We start from the raw sequence: 16,855 nt of genomic DNA on the forward strand, positions 1-16,855 counted from the left end.
TCCCTCGTTTTTAATTAGGTGTTGCGTTCCGAAAATAACCCGCGATCAGTGAAATCTGCGAAGTAGTTACCTTTAGTTTTTACAGTTATTACACAGTGTGGTGTATTTACCCCCCACGGTTTACCTGAGTTGGTACAGTTCTTTATTGTGAGACGTGTAAGCTCTCACTCTGGGGTTACTTCGGTACGGAAAATGGTCCGAGACTCCTCTGTTCTTTAAGACATTACCCACAGCATAAATAAATACTCTACATTGAAACCAAAGAACAAAACCTGATTCCAGGTCAGCGGATGTGCGTGTTCATCAATCGGGCCTTAATGTGATCCGGAGTGTCAGTAAAGCGTCTCCTCCAAGCTGAACCAGAGATTCACAGCTGGATCTGCGGCAGAGCGACGGATCTGAGCCTCCGGTCGGGTTCTGCTGCCTCTGGCCAGTTTTTTTCCAGCAGGCATTCAAAGTTTTCAGCTCATCTCCTGAATGGCCAATCTGTATTACTTCTATTTAAATACCGTAACATTATTGGCACACAGGTAGAGAAGGAGCTCGGAGACTGTTTAGCCAATCAGGACGCAGAACACAATGCACTGTGAAAAAAACGGCACAAAAAAATCCGCGAAGCAGCGAGACGGCGAAAGGTGAACCGCGTTTCAGCGAGGGATCACTGTGGTACTTTTCCTCAGTTTTTGTCTCATGCAGATGTAACGCAGTGGGTCCTGGAGGGCCGGCCAGGAATCTTGGGCCCCCTGACAAAAAATTAAATTGGGCCCCCCCTCACGCAGCTGCTGTTACAATTTCTTGAGTCTATCTAAACATACGGTCGCTCATACGGATAGAGAGACCGTATGTTTTCTACGCTCCTTCACCCTTACTTCCTTTTAGGAGGGGGGGGGGGGGGTCGATTTATGTTTTCGCATCCACCTGAATAATATGTAGTTGCGCCCCTGCCCCCAGGACCGACTTTGGGGACCACTGATGTGACTTGTCGCTCTGTGCACCGAAGCGCATGAAATGGATCTATGGGGTTATTTCATTCTCACTAAAAAAAAAAAAAAAAAAAAAAAAAAAAAAAAAAAAAAAAACAGGGTTGGATCAGCAGATTAACTCCAAACAGGTTTGATTATTTTTAATTTTAATCCCGTAGCTGCGGAAAAATGTGCCGCGTTGTGGGCCGTTTTGGCTCTGATGGAGAACATCGCCAATAGAAGGACTCAGAAGGACCCATTGATCATAGATCATATTGATCTTCTGTTGATGATGGTTTATTAGTGTTTAGATTAATCCAGAGTGATCATCCTGGATCTCTGAGCAAAACCTAAAGAAGGAGCCGAGCGGTACCGGTACCGGTGCTACTGGAGTCGTCGAGCCGCCCGCTTTGTGAAAGCGCCTTATGGACATAAACCATCTTTATTCTGCAAATGTACAACTTATACACATGATTCCACTATTTAGAATAAACGTCCACATTCCCACTCAAAGACTCTCTGACTCTCTGTCTGTCTTTAAATCCCGGCTGAACGATCTGCTGCTGTTCAAACGGGCATTTTCACGATCTCTTTATTTGTTTATTTATTTTATTTGGATTTTATTTTTTTTCTTTAAAATGTATTAATTTTATTTTTGTGAGGTGACATTATGTGCCCTCAAAGCACCTTTTAAATAAAATATATAATAATAATTATTATTATTATAAATACTCACTGCTTCAAACAAGGACGTTGCCATGGTTACTGCTTCACGTGGTGGCAGACTTCTGGGTGTTTATACTAATTTATGTATTTGTGGGAGGCGACAGGGCGGACCAGCAGCTGCTCTATTTCCCGCAAATTAGGATTTATAAAGGAAAGGTGCTCGGCCACGTGCGCACGGCTTTATGCGTCCCTTTTTTTGTGCGCCGCCTAGTTTTAGTGTGAAAACTGCGCATTCTTTTATGCACGAGGCCCCAGATCTGAGTTTTATCGCCCCCTGGTGGAGAAAGGTGGAAATCAGGATAGGTTTATCAACTCAGCAGCTGCAGCACCAAGAACTGACGATGAACAACATCTAGAAGTCAGACCAGTTGGGTCGATTCGCTTCACGGACCAGTATGTGGCAGCGTGACTGAAGCTAACTAAAACGTCAGAAGAAGGTGAGGAATGCCAGAACCAACAAAGAAGACCAGCTGGAGGTCAACCTGGACTTCCTGAAGAACCAGAACCAAAACCTGGACAGAATCTGGATCTTCTGCTCTAAAGAAATGTCCTTTATGGTCCCTCAGTGGGGACGTTCAGGTCCACCTTTCTGGATTATAATCTTGTATTAATTGCTGTAATTTTCAGATAACCTGAACATTTTTATTAGCTGGAGGTCAGAATTATGAAACAGGAAGAAACATCTGGAATATTTTACTTTATGACACATTAATCTTGTAGAATAGATTATTTAACTTTTAGAACTGAACAAGATGAACTTTTCATAGGTTTTGTCTTGGATTATTTTGTCCATCTCATGTGTCTCTGTCCTCAGAGACGCAGGGCGAGGTGGAGAGGATGCTGCGGGTGGCGGAGCAGTGTCTGGACCGAGCCAAGTCCTTCATAGGGAAGCGCTATGTCCATCCTGTCAACCCTGTCCTCCACAACGCCTCCTGTTCTTCAGCTGACCAATCAGAAGCTGAGCCTGGTCCTAAGGCTGGAGACAGCAGTGAGTCCTCTTCTCCAATCAGAAGCAGCCCTGGCATAAACTCAGCGACCAATCACAGCTAACTTCCTCCTGGGTTAGAGTTAGGCCTCTGACATTCTCATCTTGCCTCTTAATGTCCCATCTTGTCCCCAGCCTCTGGTGCTGAGGGACAGGTTGATGCTTCGTCCCCGTTCGGTCTGTCAGATGATGGTGGACAGCCGTCCTCTTTCCCTCCTCCTGATGTCTTCCAGAGACAACAGACTGAAGCTTCACACGACTGCAGGAGGAAGTAAGTCCCCAGAGTAACGTCCAAATCACTGCTTCTGGTTCCACTGGTTGTACTGGTTTCACTGATTCCACTGGTTCTATAGACTATAGCAGACCGATGTGTCCACTGATTGTCCTCATGTGTCCTGGATGTGTCCCCTGCAGGACACTGACCCCGGTGGAGGAAGCGTCCCGGCAGAACCAGAAGCTCCAGGCATCCTATGAGGCTCGTGTTGCCCGGCTGGCTCCGGGTCAGGCGTCCCAGAAAACCTCCTTGGTGAGTCTGGACCTCGCAGAGCCGATCTCTGTCGCCACTTCCTGTCTGAATCCCAGGGGCTAATTTACATTTCCTGGAAAAAGTTTTCACACCCTCCCTTTATTGCTTCAGCCAGTCAGGATCAACAGGATTAAGACCTTTAATGTCAGAGTGGAAAGGGTTTCCACAGACCAGAACATTGGTCCAGTTGGTCCTGGGAGGAGTTTGGATCTCCTGTTGAACCTCTGCATGAAGGAGCAGCAGCTCTGGATGATGGAGCTCCTCTCCTGATCTCTGAAGTCCAGCTGGCTGGACCAGGTTCCGGTTCTTCCATCACAATCCCAATCTCGGGACCAGAATTTTGAGACCTTTGGACCAGCTCCTTCTTCACCAGAACCTTTTGGAGCAGTGTTCTTATCACTGCAGTTCTGGTCCATCACTCAGAAACTGCTCCACATGAGCCAAACCTCTGAGCCAGAGGAACCAAAACCTTGGACCCATTGACGATGACCCAGCCGCACAGAGAAGAACCAACAGAACCATCTGCAGAAACCCAAGATGAGACCCTGAGGTTTCAGGACCAAAACCTCCAGACAATCGTCGCCACAAACAGAACCAGAACCTTCTCTCTAGCGCCCCAGCATGTTTTCCGGTGTGTTTTGGTGATCCAGTAGGGGGTGCTTTAGCATCAGTAACGGATGTTTGGTTCTGATGGATCCTTCCAGTCGATGGTTCTGCCAGCAGCAGATGGACTTCAGGATATCTGAAATAGAACTCTTTGATTCTGATCCGGTCAAGATATAAGCGCACTCCTTCGGGACCAAGAGGTCCGAAGCATGACTTCCAGGCTTTTATTTTGAAACTGTAGTGGTTCCGTTTCGGGGTCAGGTCAGTTATTGATGAAGATAAGGGTGAAAGCAGGGACGCTGCCTGGAATCTTGGGCCCCCTGACAAAAAATTAAATTGGGCCCCCCCTTACGCAGCTGCTGTTACAATTTCTTGAGCCTATCTGACCCATAAAAAGCGTCACAATTTCAAAGGCTTGCAACTGCCTTGCTTTCTTTGATCCAATACTGATAACTAGTACAATATTTAAGTAATGCACCGTTCTGACCAAAACAACCAATCAGAACCAGGAGGAGGGTTTTGGCGCTGTCAATCACCCTCATTCACTCACTGCTAAATGTTCTAATAGTGGAGAAACAACTTATTGTTACAGGAAAATCGTTTATCTGCTATCACCGGTAGCTATGCTAACTAGATTAAGCATTTACAACAGGCTATGCTAGCTACAGAATAGCACAGAGGAAAGGGCAGGGTGGATGAGCAGCACCACATGAGATTGTGATTGACAGCACTAAACCTCTCCTGGCACTGACTGGTTGTTTCTAGAGAGCACTGGGAGAAGGCAGAGGAAATAGATTTTTCACAGATTACCTCTCATACCATAATGTCACAACATAATGACAGTTTTAACAAATATGTGGAAAAAAATATTTTTTATAAAAGTGACATACTGCAGCTTTAATTTCACCCAGGAGAGGGCAGGTCAGGAGGGATGTGAGTTAGAGCTGCTGCTGACTGACTCATCTGTTGTTAAGTGGTAAAAGGTACAGGTACCAGTTAAATATATGAATATGTTGCTATTTTTTCCTTAATTCATTAAATGCTAGTGAAATGGAGGTAATCAGTAGTCTGTAGCTAAGCTAACTATGCTAAATGGTTGATAATCTCATACAGTCTACCCACCTCTCGGAGAAAAACAGCTATAAATTGACACTCTTGACCTTTTTTTCTCTCTCTCTCTCCCTCTCTACTTTTTTTATTTTTTGAAAACCTGGTTTTCTAACTTTTCTTAGCAGCATAGTAACTGCCACAGTCGTTCGTGTCTTCCACTGACCGCTGCTAACAGCGTCACGGTGAAGCGCTCCAAGCAGGAACGAACCATTTCATGCAGGGGGGGCACGGCAAATATGGATGTGTGTTTTTTGGTCTGGGAGTGGGAACATTAAATTTTTATTGCTAAAAACAATCTCCAAAAATACAATATGATTAATTTTGGAATTGACAGGGCCCCAGATTTTTTTTTTTCTATGAACAATAAATAAATTGTGGAGGCCCCCCTGTTGGTCAGGGCCCCTAGAATTGTCATCACTTTTCCTCTCTGTACCGCGCCCCTGGATGAAAGTGCGGATTTATCTGGACTCTGGGCTTATTTAACTCTAGATAAGGTCCAAGTGACCCTGTTGAACCTCTCATTCGTCTCATATCTGTGGTTGGGAACCAGAGCCTGAGGAAATACCATGGTGAGCCGAACCTTTTCTCAGTTCCTCGCGTCTTAGATTATTTCTCGAGTTTTTCAGAGACATTTTGGATTTAAGGAAAATGTTCTGTTTAAATTAGGAAAACGTTTCGGAACCAGGTGGAGCTGCAGCCATATTGGAGGAAGCTGAAGATGTTTATGAAGGTAAAGTGTTGGCTAACTACTGTAAGCCGGTTCGGTCCAGATTGACGGGTACGTGTTCCGCTGCAGACACGGCAATGAGCTTCTCACAGAACCCGAACAGAACCGGAACTACATATAACTAGAACCGAACTTCAGGGTGTAACTGTGTGTTGCAAGTTGGTGAGGGGTGGGGTGGCATACCCAGTTACTGGCTGGCCTTTTCTTTTTTACTGCTAAGAATAATGATAAAATTATACGTCCTGATCAGGCCTTAATAGTAACTTTCAAAAATAACCTATTAAACATACTGCGAAATATAAACATGTTAAAACGGAAGTAATATAATTAATCTATATAATGTCTTTCACTTGGTGATGGAATTACAAAGGAACCTTTTAGTCATTCTAATTCACGGAATGAGGGTGTATTTGCTGCATATATTTGCTTTAATATAGCAAATAATAAAGAAGCGGAAAAAAAATATTTATATTGTCTGCTTGTAAATCTACACATAGTTTGGTTTCTGTCAGTTCTGTAAAGATACAAGAAAGCAAAGCAAATTTATCTTTTATATTGATCAATGATTTAATTTTACTTAATTGTTCTTGTAGGAGTCATGGTTTAAATTTTAACAAACTTTGGCTCCTATATGCTTTATGAAATATTTCTATTTGATGATTGCTCTGAATATTACCACGTTTTACGAACAAAATGATGCAATTTGTCCAGGGGAAAAATGTAGAAAAATGGGTGATTGTATTATTTTATTTCTCAGTCTGTCAGCTTAACGTCATGCGCAGAGTTGTTGCCATGGCAACCAATAAACAGCCCCGGGAGGCAGAGCAAAGATTACATTCAAGTGCATCAGGAATTAAAACAAAAAACACAAAAAAAAGGACGTACAAACACCAAACAGAACATTCTGTCAGTTGCAGGTTTATGTTTTTGAATTTCCATTTTGCGATCATTAGGAACGAACAGTCTCGGTGGTTGATTAGCTCATTTAAACACCTGATCTCCAACCTGTCAGAAAATGTAGGTCTTCTTATTTTTGTGTTAATTGAACCGAAATACTTTGAACTGCCCAGCAAGAGTTCATGGTGATGAAAGTTAAGCTAGCATAGCGAACCTACTCTCCACTTTCTTTATATATATTTTTTAAATTAAAGTTTTTTACTGACCTGTGAAATGTGATTTTTTTTTTTATTTGTATGAACAATAAATAAACTGTGGAGGGCCCCATTTTGGTCAGGGACCCTAGAATTGTCATCACTTTTGCCCCCTATACCGCACCCCTGCACACCAGTCCTTTGGGAAGTTACGCCTATGACCGAACTAGAACCACTCGAAACCAGAACTACGGGTCCATAAAGCCTGAGTGCTTCCAGATTAAACAGAGTGAAATTCTGGTTCAGATTCCTGGAGCTCTTTCAACTTTTTCCACTTCCAACCTGACCCAGTTAAGCTCCAACTTCAGGTTTTCATTTAATGGGTTGAAATAGTTAAATGTATTTATTTTTATTAAATCTTGTCGTAACTCGTATTGTCCAAGTATTTCCAAAGAGTTGTTGCAGACTGATTGTGGTGCTGGGGGCAGTACGGCCCTCCACTAGCAGTCAGTTTAAACAGGCCTCTGACTGAAGACAGTGTCATGCTAACAGCTGAACATCCAGACAGCAGAGATGTTATTCCACAGTAAGCTCTGCAGGTGTGATTCATAATTTAAGTGATTTGAGGCGTCAGACGTGGTCGTCTCTAAGCTTCTTGGTCCAGAGGTTGGCAGAGATCCACGCTGCTGTTCGGGTTTTTAAGAGGACTTGATGGATTTTCTCTGTTTTCTCATGAAGCAATCAGTAATCTGATTACCTAAAAGCATGTTTCATCTTCAGATGCTGCAGGTGATGAAACAGAGCAGTCATTTCACTCCTGTAGCACCTGGTGGATCTAAAGCGCTGCTGACCTCTGACCTTTGCGGCCCAGATGCACGTGTTTCAGGTCCTGTGGTTTTCGTTCTGGTTATCAGGAGTTTAGTCTGGATGATGACTGCTGCAATATTTGGGTTCTTCTCCTATTGATCGACACACTTTGAGTCTGCTGCTCTGTTTACTTTCATCTGGAGTTTTTACACCTAATTTTGTTGTTTTACTTGAAAATATGATACAATCTTCAATTCATTTATTCATATATTGTCAATATGTGGTCATGTTTGAGCCATTAAAGCCACTGATGTCTTCCAGAAGCTCTCGAAGGTCGTCATGGCATTTTATTCCAGATTATTTTGGGACTCTGGACTGCGGCTAAGCCTCCTGTTGTTGCAGTTCTGAGAGTTGCTGCCAGCGTTTTGGTTGGAGCCGGTCCGGATCGTTCTTGATCGACCGGATCGACTTTTATTAACTCATCAACTGATGGAGACTCAGCTTCTGTTTTCATTCCACTTTTGTTTGCTGGATTTCTGCTGATTGCTCCGTATTCTCTGTCATGTTTTTGTCACAAATTAAAATGTAATAAGTTTCAAAGAAATATTTATGTTGTGTTTCCTGTTTTCATTGTTTAATGAAAATGTGTCTCTGGTTTCTGTTGGACACTGAACCGTGTTTAGAAATCTGGTTTTCTACTTTTAAAAGTTTGTTTAAAATGTCAGTGTTTTGGATATAAATGTTTATCATAAATGTTTTCCTCTAATTTTTCTGCTGCAGACACTTTCTCTGCAGCGGCAGATGATGGAAAATCTGATCATCGCCAGAGCCAGACAGGACGCCGTATCCTTTCACTGAGCGCTTCCAAGATGGAGGCCAAGAGTTAAAATCTGCTGGTTTCTGGAACTGGAGCTGCTTTTCTATCCAGATGAGGGAAGCCAGTTATGGATTGAGTTAATCTAAAGTTGATTGATCTTAAAAATCAATGAGCCTGATCATCTTTCCATAACAGAAAGGGTTAAGTTGATCATAATATGCTGAGTTAAAAACATCATCAACATTTTTACATTATTTTTGTCAGTTTTATTAAATTCTAATTGAACAAACAGAAATTCTCACATATTGAAACTTAGACATATTTATAAAATAAAGCTAAATAGAATAAAGATTAGATTTCCAAAGTATCTCTAATGATTCCATGGGATTTGTCATCTGAAGCGTTCATAGTTACACTGTAAGATTTCACAGATTTATGACTCATTAAAACTACATTTATCGATGTTCAGCCACTGAGGCGTCCAAACTGTTGCCTGCAGAATTTTTTGGTTTCTGGCACAAAATATTCTGAAAATGCCACAATGGAGAAAGAATTCAGTGCTACAAGATATGACAACACAAGCTTTGTGATTGAAGAATGCTTCAGAAATCTGCAGAGATTCGTTCCTATTTGTCCTCTTCCAACAGCCATTGTACTTAACTACAGGCGAGATGAATTTTCAGAAACTTTTTTTCATTGAAATTTTAAAATCTGCATAAATCTAAAAGATTTAAGATATCTTGATTTAGAATTATGACTGGTCAGAAAAAAGGATATCTTAAATTTACTTTGACTAGTCCTATTGTAATAGAAACATAAAATGTGCATTTCTTGAATTGAAGCCTCCAAAGACTTCAATGGTAAATCTGGCATCATTTATTCAGAATGTAATTAGAGAAATCCTCATGAACTAAAACATTTGGTCATAAACCAGTTTCAGAGATAAGTGACGTGAGTGAAGCAGATTTTATGCTAAAACGGCTTGCCGTAGTCAGTGAGCAGTAGAGCTGGTTGTTCTGAACTCTGATCATCCTCAACGTGAAGATCAGCTGCAGAGGAAGGTGGAGGAGAGGAGGCAGAGGCTGCAGGACGAAGCTAACAGGTAGCAGCACATCATCATCATCAAATGGGAGCCGAGGGAAGCGTCGGGTCGGAAATGTTTGGTCGGGTCAGAAGCGTCGGGTCGGAGGCGTCTGGTCGGAAGCGTCGGGTCGGAGGCGTCGGGTCGGAAGCGTCTGGTCGGAAGCGTCGGGTCGGAAATGTTTGGTCGGGTCGGAAGCGTCGGGTCGGAAGCGTCGGGTCGGAGGCGTCTGTCCGGTCGTTTCCGCCTGGCTGGTTCTATCTGAAGGTCAGATGTGATCGACTGCAATCCAAAGATCAATCTGTTGTGTGTTGGAAGCTGCAGTGGGACCTGTAAAGTTTAGCAGACGCATATTTGTGGCTGTAAAGAAATCAACCTGGTTATAGTTGATTAATCAGGTTCTGGTCTAATCAATCAACCAATCAATCAAGTTTATTAGCATGTCAGCAGCAAGGCGGCTCAGACTGATTTACATCAATGAACCACAAATAGAAAGTTACTCAGCCACACAGTCAGCAACTGAACATGTTGATGAGACGTCAACAAAATCACATCAGATATATTGATCATTTCATTGATTATGGTTCAACAGCAGCTCTAACCCGGCAGCTTTTAGCCTTAAAGGAGCTCAGGGTTTCAGCTGCTTAGCACTTTTCTTGAAGTTTGTTCCAGATCTGTGGTGCATAGAAGCTGAATGCTGCTTCTCCATGTATGGTTCTGGTTCTGATGCAGATCAGAACCAGAACCAGGAGACCTGAGAGGTCTGCAGGTTGCTCCAGGAGGGGGTCAACCTGCAGACCAATCAGGAGCCTGGATAATCTGATCTAATCTGGTCTAATTTAATCTGTTTGGTCTCAACAGGAGGTTTGCTGCCTCTGGAGCACTGACTGCAGAGGAGCAGGAGCAGCGGCTCCTCTACGCCCGGGTTCTGGAGTACGAACTGGACCATGTGAGTGACCCGGCAAATCATTATGACCAGCTGGCCCAGCAGAACGTCTCGGTACCAACTGTGTTCTGCTCTAGTCGGGATGGGTCCATCTGCTAGAGGTTCTGCTGGGCCCAGAGTGGTCTGGCTAAAGGTGGTTCTGGTTCTAGGACTGGCCCAAACAGTGGAGAACCAACATCAAGAAGAACCCGGACGCCTCGCTGGTTCTGGATCTGCTCTCCTACCTGCTCAGGTGATTATGGGATACATCTATATATATATATCTATATCCGAGTCTGGAGTGATGATCCTGGTTTCTTCCAGGTCTGATCATCCACTGGTGGAGCTGCTGAGGAAACATCAGTTCAGGATCTACAACCAGCTGTACCCCATCATCACCCAGAGTCTTCCTCAGAGTCTTCCTCAGAGTCTTCCTCAGAGTCTTCCTCAGAGTCTTCCTCAGAGCCCCGCCCTGCCGCTCAGGTCTTCTCGCAGCAACCACGTCCGTCTCTCTCCAGGTGAAACATCCAGTTGGTAAAGTTGGGCGTCGATCCTCTGAGACAATGCGGGGCGTCGCAGATCGTTGCCACGGCGACCATTGCAGCAGGTCATCGTCTCAGCAGGTCGGTTGTGAATGTTGTGTGTCGACCCATCACAGAGCGAAACCCGACCAGAACCAGCAGCTCACTGGACAGCGAGGACGCGGCGCAGCGGGACGACTCCTTCGAGGACCTGGAGCACTTCCTGTCCCAACTGGACTCCGCCCCCCGCGGCGGCCTGCAGGCGGAGCTGACCTTCGACCCCTCTGTTGAACTAGAGCAGCTGGAGCTCAGAGCTCTAAAAGAACACCTGAAGGCCATCGTCAGAGACGTCCACGGAGCCATCGGTGAGCTGATCAACCGATTATTGATCGATGGATTCTGAATATTGATCCTGAGCTTCGGTTCCAGATCAGCTGCTGTCGCTCTGCCTGCTCTCCTTCGACTGCCTGAACACGGCGGCCTATAAGGACCTGAGTCTGGGCTGCATCGAGGAGGCCTTCTTCACGCCACTGTGGAGCCCCCTGCTGGCTCTCTTCAGGTATTACACCTATCCTCTGCTGGGGTGGTTGGGCCGCTGCGCCGCCCCGCACTACGCTGCCCCGTGCCGCCGCCATGCTCCGACCTCCAGTCAATGACAGAAAGTTTCTCTGGTTTATGGAAATCAGCCTAAACTCGGCTTTAGTTTTTTCTGGGACAGCTGGCAAACGGTGCGTCGCATGGCGGCCTTTTCAGGGTTACGGGGTTATCGTAAGGTTGCCAACTTTCTCATTTATTTTTCTCATAAATTGGTTTTCTAATTAGGTAGAAATGGACTGGAACTGCAAATGTTGGTTTGAGCGTAAGAAGCATCAACATGTTCAGATGGTTTTATTTTATGCATCTGAAGTTCAATGCCTAGAAAAAGTATTCACACCCTTTGTGTGTACAGAGTCGATTCTCGGCTTCCTGATGGCGCTTAGAAATAAAAAAAATAATCTATGAATGTCGGCGCTCTGGGTGTCAACGAGGCTTTAGCCCCGCCCCCACCTGACTGCCAACTTGTCAAAGGGTGTGGCTTATCTTCTTAGAAATATGCATTCTAGAATTTTCCAGCTTTTGTTCCATTTCCAGCTACACTGTGAGCCTTTCTAATGGAGTCGTCTGTGACCCCTGACCTTTCGTGGACTTAAACCATTCAAAATTACAACATGTTAGACGACGTTTTCGTTCAGTGTGACATAAATAGATTTTATTTCAGGTGCTACAGTTTCTAGATGCAGTGAGTGCACATGTGGTGACAGTATACCTTCTCCCAGTGCGAACTAGAAACAGAGCCTGGAGGCGGGTCTTAGCACTGCCAATCATGTATGTGTGCCCACTCCTCCAACCTGATGGGAGAGGTGAAAAGGAAGAATGGAGGAAAGCTGACAGATCCAGGCAGACTGAGGCGAGTTTATGCTCCCTATTTGTATTTATCTGTTTACTCTGCGGGGATTAGCGCAGGGTTAGGATTACTAAACCAAGCTTAGTTTACTTATGCCTTGGGCCGGCCCTGGATTAGCAGCTTTATTGGGATTATTTTTTGCTCCTGACTGCAGGGTGAAAAGTTTTCCTGCATCCTGTGTTCCTCAGGCGAGTCCTCAGGGAGCGAGAGCAGCTCTTCCAGAGGAACATGACGCTGTACTGCAGCACCTCGCCAGCAGAGGTCGGCGTTCCCCTCAAACTGTTCCCTCAGGACCCCGGCACGCTCCAAGGTTCCTACCCCTACGAGGTCGCGGTGCAGGAGCTGAAGCTGCTGGTGGAGGACCGCTGCCCTCAGAGGAAGCTGGACTGCGTAGGTGAGATTAAACCAGATTATAATCTGGAGGTCCAGCTCCTAAATCTGGTTCTGGTTCTGTCTGTGGAAAGCTCTGGTATCCTAGCAACAGCCTGAACACAACCCAGTTTGGGTCTACAGTGGTTCTGGTTCTGAGTCAGAGCTGGCATCAGAACTGGGTCTCTAAAAGAGTGGTTTGGTTTACCAGAACCACAGAACCGGATCGCAAGGCGCCGCTGGAAATGTCTGACCTCAGGAGAAGCAGAACTCTCTTCGTTCTGATCCGGTTTCCCTCCGGGGTTTGGTTCTTTTTCAAAGAGTTCTTAGCAATTCGGGTCGGTCTGTTTTAGAACCAGCAGCTGCTTCTGCTGATCCAGAACAGGCACTGTGGACTGCTCTGTTGGGCCAAAGTGAAACCCAAACCTGACCTATCAGAACCAGAACCAGGATGTTGAACAGTAAGAAACCAAACTGGTTCTTCCTATGAGACCATTGAAGGCCCGGCAGAACCACCGGGACCAGCAGCGTCACTCTGCACCTCAGCTGCTGCTCCTTGCTCTGTCGACCCGATGGACTGGTTCTGTGTCTCTTGCCTTCAGAACCGTGAATCGGACCCACTTACCGGTTCTGTTCTGTTTGTGTCAGTGCGGACGCTGCGGCTGATCTGCGGCTGCGCCGAGGATTACCGGAACCAGCAGGGGGGCGGAGCCTCCCGGGCCGCCGCCATGTGAGTAACCTGCCGGGCCGCCGGTTCTGGTAGGCCGGCACCGGTCCAGTTAGAGTAAACAGTCTTTCTTGTCTTTGACCTCGTTGAGCTTCGGACTCTGTCAGCCGTGAAATCGATTCTGAAAGGCCGCCGGCGCCGTCTGGGGCTCCGTGACCCGGCAGCGCTGCTGTCAGGTCTCATCAGCCTCACTGGGCCCGGCCCAGCAGGAACCGCCCCGGTTCTGGAGCCGCCCCCTCCCCCGCTGGTCCAGCCTGAAACTGGGTCGCCACGTCTGAAGCAGGAGGTCAATGAGGCGGTTGGAGCGGGAAGAAGAGGGCGACCCAGCAGAACCATAAAACTCAGTTGAACCCAATAGAACCTAAATGAACTCTGAACTTGGTCCTCGTTTTTCTAAAGGGGATTAATAATCTGAACTAATAATTTCTAATCTCTTTTCTGGAGTTCTAATTTAAGCCCAGATTTAGCTTTCATTATAACCAACATTTATTTTATTATTCGATTATTGTATTGATTAATCAGGTAATAAATAGATTTTTCATTTAACCCTTTTTTAGACATTAGAAATACAGAAAACCTGCTAACCCGGCACCAGGGGGCGCTAGACCATCATAACAAGGCTCGGCTGATGCATTTATATGCTTCTTTTCCAGTTTTGGCTTCATTGTTTCAGTTCTTCCGGCTAACAGTGTCTTCAGAGCCTTTAAGCTCCAGTTAACAACTAATCGATCACTGAATTAATTGACGGTTATTTCAATAATCACGATTAACCATTTCAGCTCCCCTCTGTCCCCTGATGTCCCCTCAGCGGCGCCGATGACCTGCTGCCCATCCTGTCCTTCGTTTTGCTGCGCTGCCAGTGTCCCCAGCTGCTGTCGGAGTGCGCCGCCCTGGAGGAGTTCATCCATGAGAGGCGAGTCGTCGTCATGGAAACAGCTAACAGTCTATCAGAACGTTGACATGTTTTCTTCTAACTCTACTGCAGATCTTCTCTCTGTCCCAGCATCAAGTTTAAAACCACTTCCTGCTTGTTTATTGACCAACTTCCTGTTATCTTCTCAGCTTCCTGATTGGTGAGGAGGGTTACTGTCTCACCTCCCTGCAGAGCGCTCTGGCCTACGTTGAGTCTCTGCCAGCAAGAGCTGACCTTGCTGACCCCGAGTAATGCCCCCGACCTGCAGCCTCTGATTGGCCAGAAGGAGATGAGGTCGTGACCTTTGCTCTGAAGGCTCCTGGATATCAGGAAGGATTTACTGCTGGCTGTTCTGAGCATGTTCAGTAGGGGCTGAGAAACAGGAAGCACTGCAGCAGTTACTTTCCAGTTGTGGACCGGGGGAGGGGCTTTCTTCTACTTTTCCAGGTTGTTCCTCATCTTCCTCAATCTTCATCGTTTTCTGACAGCTCTCGGCCTCCCAGCCAATCAGAAGACTCCAGGCGTCAACTGGTTTTTCTGCCCCCTGCAGGACGTTTCAATAATTTCTCTGTAAACATGATCAGTGCTGTTCCTCCTCTCTGCAACACCTGGTTGGTGGGCGGAGCCTGAACCGGAGAGAAACACCTGGTTGGTGGGCGGAGCCTGAACCGGAGAGAAACATTCAGGAAATAAAGCAGCAGCAGATCTGAGGCCTGTAATCCAGACTTTACTGGATTATTCATTCAAAACATGGGAGTTAAACGCTGCTGCAGATTACTGATGAAACGACAGGAAGTCTGATAATCCTGCTGATAATCTCTGTAGTAATCCATCTGATAATCTATCCGGGTCACCATGTTGTAATCAAACCGTCTCTGATTTATTCAGTCGTTATCTGGCATTGGGATCAGAGTCTTCCAGGTTAGGGGTGGAGGTGAACGGCATCGTGGGTAATCTGCTTGCAGTGGATGTGATATGAGAGCAGATGCTGGGTGACCTTCAGGATGACCTCTGAGACCTACATCGGTTCTGCTGCTGAGGAACTGAAGGGAATTTTGGTTTTATTTATTTTTTCTTTTGTTTTTTTTTTTTTTCCAGAATTTAGTTTCTTCTCCAGTTTTTATTCAGTTCGTCAGGACCTGTCCAGAGGTCGGGGGTCATTAAATCAATCAACTTTGTATTTTATTGCTTAGTTTTAAGTCAGACCAGTTTACACATACCAAAGATTTATTTAGTTCAGCTTTTATTCTAATTTGCTTATGAAGCAACAATCTAATATTTTGTCTAAAAATAATTTCTGGTCCAAAGAGCAGAAACCGGTTTTAGTTTCTGGTTCCGAGATACAGAGTGAAGAACCGGCACCAGTGAACTGGTGGAGCTGGGAGAACCTGCTGGAATATTTCTGCATCGTTTTTATTTAAGACGTTTTCAAAAGACAGAAAATCTGTTTCCAATTGTAACATTAAAATGTTCATATGTTAAAGATCTTGTGATTTTACTCTAAACTGTACTCGGAATGTTTATGAAATATTAAAATATCTTTGTGAGAAGAGTTTACTTTGGGAGGAAGAAATCCTTCAACTGTTTCCAGTGAGTAGGAGTCCAGCTGTTCATAGCTAAATAATTGTGAAGGGCAGTTATTAATAAAACTTGTAATTTAGGTCAAAATGACTGGACTCCACCTGATAACTAGCAGAAGAGTCTCGGTTATCAGCCTGACGAGGTTTAGGTTTTCTAATGATGAAGGCCTCAGTCCAGCACATTGGCGTCATTTGAACATCGAGATGCTATGTGTGTTTGGAATAAACGTAGTTTATCAACCAGAAGAATTCAGTTTAATACTTTATTCAACAAACTTGTTACACTAGTGAGAAAAAGATGAAACTACTAAAAGTACAAAAGTGAAAATGGAAGCAATAAAATGATGCAGTGGTTTCAGTCCAGCATGAATGATTAAAGGCTAAGGATTGTATAGAGCTTAGTTGAGGCCAAATGGCTCCAAATTCAACATTAGTTTAGACTAAAGCTTGGTGTGTTCCAAAAACCATTTCACAATAAAAAGGGACATTATTTTGAGGAAGTTTTGACTGAATGAGAAATTCAGTCAAAACTGCTGCTGTTCTGACTAGAACCAGGAAGATGGAGACATAACACCAGATCTACAGTGTAGCTCAGAGAACAGGCTGTAAAATACTTAGTTTATAAATCACTGGGCGGTTTAGCACCACAACACATTAAAGATCTGCTGTTGCATCAGAACAAGTTCCAAACGAGAAGAAGCAGCATTCAGCTTCTATGCACCACACATCTGGAACAAACTTCCAGAAAACTGTAAAACAGCTGAAACACTGAGAACCTTTAAATCCAGACTAAAACCCAGCTGGTTAAAGTTTTATTGGTAACACTCTATTTGAAGGAGGGGTGGGGGGGTGTATAAGACTGTCATAAACACCTGGCATGAACATGAATAAGCCTTCATGAATATTTATGACTGTTGTCATAAAGTGTCATTCGGTAA

General features: G+C 44.8%; 1 protein-coding gene and 1 long non-coding RNA gene across 2 annotated transcripts in view; one reads left to right on the forward strand and one right to left on the reverse strand.

The window, feature by feature from the left end:
- The window catches only part of vps9d1 (VPS9 domain containing 1), a 21,175-nt gene extending 5,281 nt beyond the window's left edge, over positions 1-15,894 (forward strand). The window contains exons 3-16 of the mRNA XM_015024485.1: positions 2,503-2,676; positions 2,809-2,944; positions 3,088-3,199; positions 8,321-8,383; positions 9,407-9,459; positions 10,300-10,387; positions 10,534-10,616; positions 10,688-10,881; positions 11,022-11,249; positions 11,314-11,443; positions 12,517-12,722; positions 13,346-13,427; positions 14,233-14,337; positions 14,487-15,894. Of these exons, the coding sequence (XP_014879971.1) occupies positions 2,503-2,676; positions 2,809-2,944; positions 3,088-3,199; positions 8,321-8,383; positions 9,407-9,459; positions 10,300-10,387; positions 10,534-10,616; positions 10,688-10,881; positions 11,022-11,249; positions 11,314-11,443; positions 12,517-12,722; positions 13,346-13,427; positions 14,233-14,337; positions 14,487-14,589 (1,757 nt within the window). The 3' untranslated portion in view covers positions 14,590-15,894. The remainder of the gene's footprint in view (positions 1-2,502; positions 2,677-2,808; positions 2,945-3,087; positions 3,200-8,320; positions 8,384-9,406; positions 9,460-10,299; positions 10,388-10,533; positions 10,617-10,687; positions 10,882-11,021; positions 11,250-11,313; positions 11,444-12,516; positions 12,723-13,345; positions 13,428-14,232; positions 14,338-14,486) is intronic.
- The window catches only part of LOC106941451 (uncharacterized), an 18,467-nt gene continuing 8,886 nt past the window's right edge, over positions 7,275-16,855 (reverse strand). The window contains exons 2-3 of the long non-coding RNA XR_001423368.1: positions 9,014-9,017; positions 7,275-7,285 (exon numbers count right to left, since the gene is read on the reverse strand). This is a non-coding gene — a long non-coding RNA (uncharacterized LOC106941451). The remainder of the gene's footprint in view (positions 7,286-9,013; positions 9,018-16,855) is intronic.

Source organism: Poecilia latipinna, unplaced genomic scaffold (assembly GCF_001443285.1).
Source record: "Poecilia latipinna isolate Pla-1442-1.1 unplaced genomic scaffold, P_latipinna-1.0 Scaffold3679, whole genome shotgun sequence".
NCBI lineage: Eukaryota > Metazoa > Chordata > Actinopteri > Cyprinodontiformes > Poeciliidae > Poecilia > Poecilia latipinna.